Here is a 12,109-nt window from a genome sequence, read left to right on the forward strand (position 1 = left end):
TTATGATTGTAGTTGTCATTGTTGTTTGGTAGGCCCAGGCTGGATTCTAACCCACCAGCTCTGGTGTATGTGGCTGGTGCCCTATCCACTGAGCTACAGGCGCCAAGCCCCAAAGTATATTTAAACTGTTAATTTTATGGGAAACTTTTAGTGACCTTTTGTGTTGATTTGTAGCTTAAGTGCAATCTATATAGATATCACAATATGTATGATTTCACCCCTCAATATTTGAGAATTTCTTTGGTCAATTTTACAAACATTCCATGTGTTCCTGAAAAAAAATGTATGCTCTACAGTTGTTAAAGACACAATGCTCTCAAATGTGAATCTGTTACTCCTCTGTGTCCTAGTACCTGAAGAGTACCTGGCATGCAACAATAATAGTGAGTCTGTACTACAAACATGCACATGTTATTTTAAGTGTTTTACTTGTATTAACTTAGTTAATCTTCACAAAAATCCTATGGGATAATTTCTAATATCACTTTCAGTTTTACAGATCAAAAAATGTGAACATATAGAAATTAAGTGATTTACAAGCATTGGAGGTAAAATTCAACCCAGGTAGTCTGCTTTGCACCCGTGCCCATAATCATTATGTTACAATGCATACATGTTAAGGCAGTCAAATCATTCCACAAGGTTTATGAGAAAGGGGAGAAAAAGAGAGAAAACAATTAGTTCCACAACCTGACTCTTTCCTACACTGATTCCCATTCCCCAAGGATAACCAGTCTCAAGTCTTTTTGTCATTTCTTCTAATATTTACCTCTTATTTATAAACAGCAGGTTTGTACTTTTACTTATTGCTCTTTTTCAGTTTTATATGTTACCTATTAACTTCCTACTAAGAAACAGGAATGTTCTGAAGTATAAATCTGGTCAAATCATTCTGCTTTAAAAACCCCAGTGGTTTCCTATTTTCCTTACAAGACAGTCTAACGACTCTTTACTGTTGGTCACAAGGCCATCTGTGTAGTTCCTGTTTAGCTCTGCAGCCTCATCTTACTCCAAATTCCAAGTGTACTAAAGGTATTTGGTTGCCCACATGTGGTACAATCTGTTTGGCCGTTAAGACTTTCACCTGGAATGTTCTTCTCCCCTGATATTCTATGTCTGAATAGCTCCTACTCATCCTTTAAAGCCCATTAGTTTCCCCTTTGATGCTTCTCCTGATTCCCCTATCCTTTCTCAAAACAGTGTTGGACCATCTTTTACGTACATCCCTAACAGACGATCTATTTTATACTTATCACAGTGTGCTTTCATTATCTATTTCTCCTAGGTGATCACAAATTCCTTAGGGGGACTTTTGCCTTATGTATCTGCAGGAACTAATGGTGCCTTGCACATCACAGATACATGGTGACAATTTAGTGAAAGGAACAAATTGGCACACAAAAACAGAAAAACACTGCTAAGCTCTACTAAGTGGAGGATTTGAACTCTTTCTGTGTTCAAAATGGTTTTGTCTTGGTCTTGTCCTCATGATTTTTAAGATTACTTAGGCAAACAATGAATAACCCTGACATAAACACAGTTATAAATCCTAAGAGCAAACAGATAAACTAATAAAACTAAAGTAAGTGAACCACAGTGCCATAGTTTGAATGTAAACCCAAAGTTCCTGTGTTAGAAACTTAAAACCCAATGCAATCGTGCTGGCAGGTGGCAACTATTAGGAGGTGTTTCCGTTAGGAGGCCCTGCGCTCCTGACTGGATGTCACTATTGCTGGAGTGGGTTTCTTACAAAAGCAACCACATATATGAAAAAGTACTCAACATCACCAATCTTCAGAGAAATGTAAAGCAAAACCACAATAAGATATAAAACCTATGGGGATGGCCATTATCAAAAAAAAAAAAAAAAAGTGTTGGCAAAGAGGTGCAGAAACTGGAACCCTTGTGCACTGTTGGCGGGAATGTAAAATGGTATAGCTGCTATTGAAAAGAGTAGGCTCCTCAAAAAATTGAAGCCATATTAATTTGTTGCCATATAATCCAGCAATTCCATTTCTGGGTATTTATCCAAAAGAACTGGAATCAAGATCTTGAAGAAGTATTTGTACTCCACATTGACTGCAGCATTATTCATCATAGCCAAGAGGTGGAAATGATCTAAATGTCCACTGACAAGTAAATAAAGAAAATGTGGTACATATGTACAGTAGACATCATTCAGTGTTTAAAAAGGAAGAAACTCCTGTCATATTGTACGACACAGACGACCCTTGAAGATACTGTGTTAAGTAAAATATACCAGTCTCAGAAGGGCAAATACCACGTGATTTCACTTATGTGAGTTGTTAATAACCAAAGTACCAAACTTCCATAAGCAGAAACTAGAATGGCGGTTGTTAGGAGCAGGGGAGGAAGGGAAACAGAGTTGCTATACTCTGGGCACAAAGTTTTTGGTCACCCAAGATGATAAAATTCTAGAGATCTGCTGTATAAAAATGTGCACAGAGTTAACAGCACATGTGACCTTGAACTACACAGCTTGGAACTGCACAGATCTACTTATACATGGGCTTTTTCCAATAAATATACAGAAAAGTGCCTGGAGATTTGTGACAATTTGAAAAACTCAAACTGTGCAGCCTAAAAATATTGAAAAAGTAATTAAAAGCTAGGCATGTTATAAATGTCTAACATATTTGTAGATAGTGATCTACTTCATAATTCCCTACCATAAAATACATACAAGTTATGAAGTTAAAATTTATGAAAACATATGCACACAAACACATACTGTTCACAGCACCATCTGCAGCTGAGGGAAATGTACAGACATAAGGCTGCAACATTAAAGCCTTAATGCAAAAAAAAAAAAAAAAAAAAAAAAGCCTCACTGCAAATAGTTCACTATAGAAAACACCACAGCATCTCACAGCTCCCTCCTGTGGCTGTTGTGGTGAGCTCCAGTGTTGCAGGTGGTAACAGTGCTTAGCTTAAAACACTACAAGACATCAATCACCTGTGCACAAGCTGTCAGTCCTTCCAGAAAAAAGTACCCCGTTTCCCCTTACACTGTCTTATTTTAAGGTGTGCTCCCAAAGATGTGCTAGTTCTTATTTTCAGGGGACGTTTTATCTTTCCTGTAAGTAGGTCTTATTTTTGGGGAAACAGGGTATCACGGTAAAAAGTGATCTCTTGAGGCTCTTGCCTATTTTTCAGGTGTTCAGTGCAACCTTGAGTAACATCACAGAATCCACACCCAGTGCCATCAGTGATACTGGGAGTGCTCCAAAGAAACGGGTAAAAGTTAACAACACTGCAAGGAAAAGCTGAATTACTTCAAATGCAGAATTAGGTTTATGCTGTGGTTAGCAGCCATTTCAAAATAAATGGATCCAGCGTAAGAACCATTGTAGAGAAAAAGAAATTCATGAAGCCATAGTTGCAGCTATGTCAGCCAGTAAGAAAACCCTGCACTTCTGTGAAAGACCTTTTTATTCCATGTTAAAAATATAGCATTCATGCGGGTGGTGCAGGATTGCTATAAGAAAGGCATACTTATCGACTCTAACAGGATTCAAGAGAAAGCAAAGGCATTACATGACAACTTAAAGGATGGTGAAGGATCCAAAGCCAGCAAAAGATAGCTTGATACTTTCAGAAAGAAATCTGGCTTAAAAAACAAGATAACAGGAGTAGCAGCTTCTGCTGACAAAGAGACAGCAACGAGTTTCTAGACAATATTAACAAAATCATTGAAGAGAAAGGGTATTTGTCTAAATAGGTTTTTTTAAGGCAGATGAAAATGCCATGTTCTGGAAAAAAAAAAATGCCAAGAAAGGACATTTATTAGTAATGAAGAGAAGCAACTGCAAGGATTTAAGGCAGGAAAGAAGAGAATAGGTAATGTTACTGTTCTGTGCAAACGCAGTCAGGTTTGGGATCAGGACTGTCCTCACCTACATAGCTGCTAACCCCACACCTTAAATCCTGGCAAGCTGTCTTTGACTGTGGCATTCACTTCAGCAACACATATACTCAAATTCCAATTTCAATACAGAGAAGATTAGCACGGCCTCCGTGAAAGGATGACACACAGATTCATGAAGTTGTCTTTGGCTGTAAAAGAAGGCCTGGACAATGGAAACCCTTTTTCTGGATTGGTTTCATCAATGTTTTTTTCCCAGAACTCAGAAAGTATCTTCCAAGTAAAAGGCTGCTTTTTAAAGTTCTTTTGGCAGGGGACAAAGCCTGTGCACACTCAGAACCCCATGAGTTCAACACTAAAGGTATCAAAGTGGTCTACTTCCTCCAAGCACAAGGGCTCTAATTCAGCATCTAGATCAGGGCGTCATTAGGACCTATAAGTCTCATTATACATGGTCCTCTACAGAAAGGATGGTCAGTGCTATGAAGAGACCCCCAATAGAGAGAACACCTAAAGGGCTGGAAGGGTCACTGAAGATGCTGTCAGGGTTACAGGAAAAGCGGTGAAAACCATCAAGCCCAAAACAATTCCTGCTGAAGAAAACTGTGTTCAGATGTTGTACATGATTTCCCAGGACCTATGACAGAGCCAATCAAGTAAATTATGAAAGAGATTATGGATATGGCAAAAAAGGTAGGGGTGAAGGGTTTCGAGTTACTAACCTTGGAGAAATTCAAGAGCTAAGAGACACCACACCAAAGTAATTAACAGAGGATGGCTGGATGGTCACCTGGTACAAATGAGTGCTTCCACATCAGCACCAGAAAACAAACTGCCATTACACAATGGGCAGAAGGGTCCTGATTGTACTAGACTGATCCTGACTTCTTTTAGGACGTGGACACTTTTATGATAGGGGCACTGGAACTAACACAAATGGACAAAGGTGAACTGGTATCATAGTATAAATTTTTACAGAAATGGAAAAGCAAATCAAAAGTTATGATGTATTCCATGAAGTTACACAGAACGTGCCTGCCTCTCAATATGAAGATAATGAGGATGTGAACTTTGCAAGATCCTCTTCTACTTAATCAATAGTAAGTACTTTTTCTTCCTAATGATTTTAGTATTTCCTTTTTTTCTAGCTTTATTGTTACTTTGTTATACAGTAAACAAAAAAAGTAACATGCAAAATACATGTTAATTGTTTCTGTTAAGTGACAGTTGTTAATTGTAAGGTTTCTGGTCAACAGTGGGCTATTAGTATAGTTCTCAGAAAATCAAAAGTCATATCTGGCTCTTTGACTACATAGAGGCTGGTGCTTTAATCTCAGCAATGTTTAAGTGTCAACTGTACTTTAATATACACTTAAAAATTTGTTGATACTATGGAATTCATGCTATGTGTTTTCACTATGATAGCAATCTTTTAAAAATTTAAATTGGGGACCAATCTTATTGCTCAAGGTCTTGCTACATTGCCCAGGCTGAACCTGAACTGCAGAGCCACAAGGTCCTCCTGCCTTAGCCTTCTGAGTAGCTGGAACCACAGGCATGAGCCACCACATCCAGTGGGGACCATGTTCTAAATGACTCTTTAAATTATAGCATTTGGACTTGCATTAAGAGACAAAATGGTTAGAAATAGGCCAGTGTGAAAAAGAATGGACAGAAACAAGAACTTACTGGAATCTAACTTTATACTACCTTAACTTCATCCAGCTTACTCCTGAATCTACCTCCCTAAGACAGTAAGAGGTTAAGGATCCCCACTTCACGTTTTGTCTCTAAAATAAATCATTGCTCAAAGTCCTAAATCTAATACTAGTCTCCATTAAGCAAGAGACATATTTAAAATTACAAAAGAAAAAAATCTACCAGATCTTCAGATTGTCACTAAATAATAAAAAACTCCAAATAGTTGCTAAAAATAAATCTATAATTAATTTTTAAAATCTAAGAAAATAAAAGCAGTTTTGTGTGAAAACGTTCAAATTTTGGCCTTGATACAAATTTCTTTGGATTTTTAGTAAGAAAACTTAAAAGTAGTAATTGTTGTAGGATTCACTAATAGGACCCACACAAATTCCTGGATGATCATTTATTATTTTTTCTTGATTTATGAACTATGACAGTCTTAAGAAATAGAATTTAAATAAGCATAAGTGTATTGGTAAACAGCTACAAAATGTTTTCAACAAATCATACAACCAAAGTGCAAAAAACTATGCCAAAACATACTCTGACAGGTAAAAGAAAACAGCTTACCTCTAATAACAAGAGCTATAACTTTCAGTTAAGCAAAGTGTTGTCTACAGGGTGTCCCAAAAGTCGCCATAAAGTCACCATGCATAGGAAAAATGGGATACCTTTATTTACAAAATATCCATTTCAAAAGATTCTCTGTATTTGGCCATCTCTTTGTAAAATTTTATAATGAATATTTTGTAAATAAAAGTACATTTAGCTATAATTTCCAACTTTCCATATACATGGTAATTTTATGGGTGACAATTTTGGGACCTGGATTTACTTAGCATGGAAAATGAAAAATATAGCCCGGCGCACTGGCTCACACCTGTAATCCTAGCACTCTGGGAGGCCGAGGCAGGTGGACTGCTTGAACTCACAGGTTTGAGACCAGCTTGAGCCAGAGAGACCTCGTTTTGAAAAATAGCTGGGCATTGTGGTAGGTGCTTGTCATCCAGCTATTTGGGAGGCTGAGGCAAGAGTATCACCTGAGCCCACACACAGCACTCTACAAAGGGCGACAAAGTGAGACTATCTCAAAAAAAAAAAAAAAAGAAAAAAGAAAAAAGTCACTGGTCTACTGAAAGTTATGTTTTGTTTTGTTTTTTAAACAGAGTCTCATTATGTTGCCCTTGGTAGAGTACTGTGGTATCACAGCTCACAGCAACCTCAAACTCTTGGGCTTAAGCGATTCTCTTGCCTCAGCCTCCCAAGTAGCTGGGACTACACGTACCTGCCACAAAGCCCAGCTATTTTTTTTTTTTGGTTGTCACTGTCACTGTCATTGTTGTTTGGCAGGCCGGGGCTGGATTCGAATCCGCCATCTCTGGTGTATGTGGCTTAATGCTAACTTAGCCACTTGAGCCACAGGCACCGAGCCAACGCTATCTTATTTTATTGTTGCTGTTGTAGTTGTCATTGTTGTTTAGCAGGCCTGGGCTGGGTTCAAACCCACCAGGCCAGGTGTATGTGGCCAACACCTAGCCGCTGAGCTACAGGCACTGAGCCGAAAGTTATGTTTTTTAAATCAGAATTAAAAGGCTGGATATAAAAAAAGTTTCACAAGAAATATACCTACATAATGAGTAAAATTAGCCCATAACATCCCAAGGAGTTGCCATTTGTTATCCCAAGAACATGACCAAGAGGACAAAAATATAATTCACAGGTCAAGAATCCAAAGTTAAGATGACTCCTAAAGTATATTTTATAATCAGAAGACTACCTGCAAAATTATCTTCACATAAGGAAGATTAAATATTAGACCCAACATATCAGGTGATGTGCATCAACTCTTAATAAAGAACTCCTTATCCAGTCTGCACTCCACATAGAAAAACATAAAGAGGAATTAAAAATAAATAGTAAGCTTATCTTTTCAAATTCTACCAAAATAAAATACATTTTTTCTGGTTATATATAGAGGAAATTTAATAACTTTTAAATTCAGACTATGCTGTCTTCCATATAAACAACTCCAAACATTAAAAAAATTTTCTTAGGAGTGACAGCAATGTATGTATTTTAAATTTTTCTTTAATTATTGAAAAAAGTATTCTGATTCATAAATAGTAATTAAAAAGTTCCACTAAATTCCATTCAAATCACAACTCTTCAATCACACAGTATTTCTCCACTGTCTACAAATTACAAATAGGCAATGTTGTAATGAGATTGCAATGAAGTAATCATATTCTCTAGCTGCTACTGGATAACTAAATGAAGTAAAAATGATTGTTTTTCATGAGACTTTTGCACTATCAAGAACATAAATGTGTGTTATTGTCCAAAAACAAGAGGTAAATTTTGTAGGATAGCAAAATCCTTATCACCTAAATCTAAAGCAACTGGGCTTTACATATTATTAGAGCCTTCAGATTACAGTGTGACAGGGAATAAATCTGTGAAACCCTACTTTTAACATGAGAGAAACTCTCTGGACAGCTATCTATGTAGATGTGTATACGTAAATGTATGTATGCATTTTTTTTACATAAGCTGAAATAAGTTTTAGTTTCCATGAGGTTCTTACCTGTATAATGCATCATCAATCTCCACTGATTCTGCTGACATGATGGGCAGATTGTTATTCGTACTGGGGATAAAGAAAAAACTTGTAAGAGCAAGTATGGTTATTATTCACATTCTATAATATAGTATTTGATGACATGGGATCAGATTCATGAGTTACTGAAAGATTTTACAAACCAAATTCATTCAACTTTAGATTTTTAAAACGTGTTGAAATTAAATCTGATTGCTTGCCTTGTCCTGTGCGTACTAGAAGACTATGGAGCCCATGGTTTTATTCTCATGTATTGTTTTATCATTGCTATATATATTCTGATGGATCCACATTTCAGCAATTTTGTTGCTGAAGAGTCTACATACACTCTCCCTAGATAAACTCCTTCAGTCCCTCTGTATTGATATCTAACCTTATTTCTACATATTTGATCTCTCCTCTGTCCCCAGATTCTACACACTTGCCAGAATAATAACTCTATTCTGGTGTCTAAATAGCATCACAGACTACTGCCACTTAGTCTCTCCCAGCTCAGTTTATGGTACTGCCACTTTCCCAGTTGGGCTTGAAATGTAGGTATCTAATTACCTAAAACTTACCTTCACTTTCTCCGTCTGTGAGTCCTGTCAACTTTCCCTTCAAAAGAGATATCAAACCTTATCACTCCTCACTACTTCCATCAGTACAATCTCAAACCATCATCACATTTCACCTGAACTACTTCAAGACCTATTTCCCCTGTTGCCTTCCCCTTTAGTTTATTCTTCACATAACAGCCTAAACATCTTAAAATGTAGTCAGCAATTATTAGACTTAGAATTACCCTACTCTTAAAATTCAAACATCTTAACACGCTTTAAAGGCCTCTGTGTTGTCTCCCAACTACCTCTCCAATTTCAGCTCCCACCACTCTCCCTTCCTGCTGTCTCCAACCACACTGTCCTGCTTGATGTTCCTCAAGAAAGCAAGCTTGCTCTCACTTTAGAGTTTTTACCCTATTCCCTCCACTTGGAGTGTTCTCCCTTCAGGTATCAGAATAGTTTGACTTCTTATCACTAAAGCCTCTATTAAAATATTGCCTTGCAAATACTACACAGATCATTCCTGATCAGCTACCAATAAAATGGCTCTTATCCTTAAGTCAATGCTTAACTCATTTACTTGCTGTCCGAATTTCTTCAAATCACTTATCATTAACTGTTCACTGTCCACCCTCCACCTCCCAACAGAACGTATGGCCTGTTAAGAGCTCATTACTGCATTTCAAATACCTAAAACTGTGACATGCACGGTTTTAAGCGCTTTAGATATACTAACTCAGCTACCTGCTACTACACCCTATGAGACAGGCACTATTGCCATCTCTAAGCAAGAGGAAAAACCTGAGGCTGAGAGTTTAACTTAAATAACTTGCTAAGGTCACAGAAGCAGGTACGTGGCACGCTAAAATCTGAATACAAACAATCTAGCTCTTGGCTACCGCATCGTACTTGTCAAGAGCCTCTCATAAAGGAACCAAATAAAAATATCTGTTGAAAGACTAGATTTTAGGAATTTAAAAAAATAAACATACTAGTGCAACAAGGTATACTTATTAATGTATTATTTACACTAATGTCCCCCAAATTTTTTCACAGCATGACATACAAAAAAATGATATTGTAGTAAATACTGAACTGGGAAGCAGCCTGCGGCTTCTGGCCTCTGCCACTGTAAGAGCGGAAAACATCGTCCCAGCAGAGGTGCAAACCGTTCCAGATTCTGGGAAGCTCTGTCAATCACAAGATTATGAAAACTTGTGGCAACGCAAAATTCAGCTTTGGAAGCCAATTTTTTAGGCTTGGCATTGATAAGTAAGCCAAAGGGCTTGTAAATGTAGGTAATTAAGACGTTATCATTTATCTTACCAAACAGTGGCTGGCATCATCATATAGTCTCAGTTTCTATATAATTAAACGAATAACTTATCACAAAAACTCCTGACGGCAACTATGAAAGCAAAGCAGAAGACAGCTGCTGCACTGCACGAATGACCGACACTTTTCAGAAAGTTTTGCCTCACTGGAATGTTTTAAGAACATTTAAAAACAAGAGGGTCAGTGTGCAGCCCCGTGCCCGTGCGGCCAACTCCGCCGCGCTGGCCGGGCCGCGGGCGCCACAGACACTGGTGGAAGCCACAGGTTCGCGGGCGCCGCAAGCCGGCCGAAAACCGCACAGTCTCTGCGCATCCAGACAGGGGGCAGAGCAGCTCCTCCTTTTCTAGCCCAGACCACCGAAAGGTGAATTAGCGAGCCAGACACCACAAAGGCCCAGCCCCATCTGCCCCAACTCTGCAGGGCCGGAGCGGCGTCAAGGAGAAACCTGGACTCCGACCCGGAGGCGAGAGCTGTGCCGGGGCCTCCTCCCGGTGCCTCTCCCGCAGCCACCCCCGACAGGAAGTAAGCGGCCCGCCTCCGGGGACCCCAACCGGAACCCAAAGTCGCTGCAGGAGCGGGAAGTAGACTTTCCCGCAGGGAAAGCAGATGCCGAAGCCTGCCGCGGCCACCTGTCGCCTTTCCTCGCCCATATCGGCCTCTCACCTGCCCGTCCCCCAGGAAGAGCAGGACGCCCCTTCCCCCTTAGAGGCGGGCACCGGCACAGATGCCGCCATTGTCGCCCGAGTAGCGGCCGCCGGCCACGGGAGGCAGAGAAGGGGGCGGGGCCGCAGGGGTCAAGGGGCGGGCGTGACGTCGCCAGAGGGGCGGAACTGATGAAGCGAGAGCCGGGCAGCATCTTCCCGTCAGCCCTAGCGGCGCCCTAGCTTCCGGTTGGGCGTGGCCGCGGTTTGCCGGCGGACGTTCCCCTTGCTGCGCTTAAGGAACAGTGCCGGGCACTATCTTGGGCACTCTCAGATTTAATAGAATCGTGTAATATTCTAGAGCTATAGATGACATTGGGTCGTCCAATCTGGTTCTTTCATTTTTCTCTTTCATTGATTCCACGCTTTCTTAGAAAATCTTTAGTTGGGCACAGTAACATTAGAACTTGTATTTCCTCGTAAGAGTGGATATTTGACGAAATGACTGCAGGATTTTAAAAATTAGTGTATACCTTCACTTTGCGTATCATAATTTTCAGTAAGGTATAATATTTTTACCCAATTAAAATTTCTTCCTCTCTCACATAGAGAAAGATTACAATGGTAAGAGGGATTCAATGTGAGAGAGATTCTTTATTGCTAACTTTGAAGCGGAAAGAGCATGTGGCTGCCCCATGGAAGGCGGGTTATGGGAGAGCTGGAGGCTCTGGAGGCAGCGACACGACAGCACGAGATAAGTCACCAAAAGGAAAAAGCAGATTCGGGAAATATTTTGTAAATTAAATCAAATGGACTTGATGTACCAGAAATAAGATACCAGTGAAAGATAAATAAGGGCTTGAACAAAGGCTTACCAAGAAGAGAAGAATAGATGAGAAAAGTAGTTTAAATGAGAAGTAAATATTTCATTATAACATGAAGACTTACAGAGTTTAAAATTCCTAGTAGATAAGTTATAAGGAGAAATTGTATCTATGAATCGGTAGCACATGAGAGATGTTTAAGCTAAACATAAATATAATTATGTATATACACACAGAAGTTGGTGATATCCTCAAGGAGGAAAAGATAGACAAACCAAGAAACCCTAAGTATGAGCCCATATAAATGTTAGGTAGACGAGGAGAAGGAAACAATGAGAGAAAGAACTGCTAGTGAGGTAACAGAAGAACCAAGAGGGATGGTCTCACAGAGGAAGCAGATTGGTGCAGGATTTATCACTGTCCCGTTCCAGGTGGGTATTGACACTGGGCTTTTTCTTCCAGCCTCTGCCACTTCTCAGAGTGTAAAGAAAAACTCTTCCTCCTCTTTAGGGGAATTAAAAACGTAAATGAAAAGAGAGATTTCCATACAGGCATCATTCAAT

General features: G+C 39.4%; 1 protein-coding gene and 1 non-coding gene across 2 annotated transcripts in view; one reads left to right on the forward strand and one right to left on the reverse strand.

Annotated features, from left to right (window-relative positions):
- Positions 1 to 10,844, reverse strand: part of UBA6 (ubiquitin like modifier activating enzyme 6) — a 79,242-nt gene extending 68,398 nt beyond the window's left edge. Inside the window, exons 1-2 of the mRNA XM_053582363.1 lie at positions 10,745 to 10,844; positions 8,172 to 8,234 (exon numbers count right to left, since the gene is read on the reverse strand). Coding sequence (XP_053438338.1) covers positions 8,172 to 8,234; positions 10,745 to 10,815 — 134 coding nt within the window. The 5' untranslated portion in view covers positions 10,816 to 10,844. The remainder of the gene's footprint in view (positions 1 to 8,171; positions 8,235 to 10,744) is intronic.
- Positions 3,972 to 4,081, forward strand: LOC128592726 (U6 spliceosomal RNA). Its single transcript, XR_008381992.1, has one exon. It is a non-coding gene; the product is annotated as a U6 spliceosomal RNA (small nuclear RNA).
- Positions 10,845 to 12,109: the final 1,265 nt, after the last annotated feature.

This window comes from Nycticebus coucang, chromosome 1 (genome assembly GCF_027406575.1).
Source record: "Nycticebus coucang isolate mNycCou1 chromosome 1, mNycCou1.pri, whole genome shotgun sequence".
Lineage (NCBI taxonomy): Eukaryota > Metazoa > Chordata > Mammalia > Primates > Lorisidae > Nycticebus > Nycticebus coucang.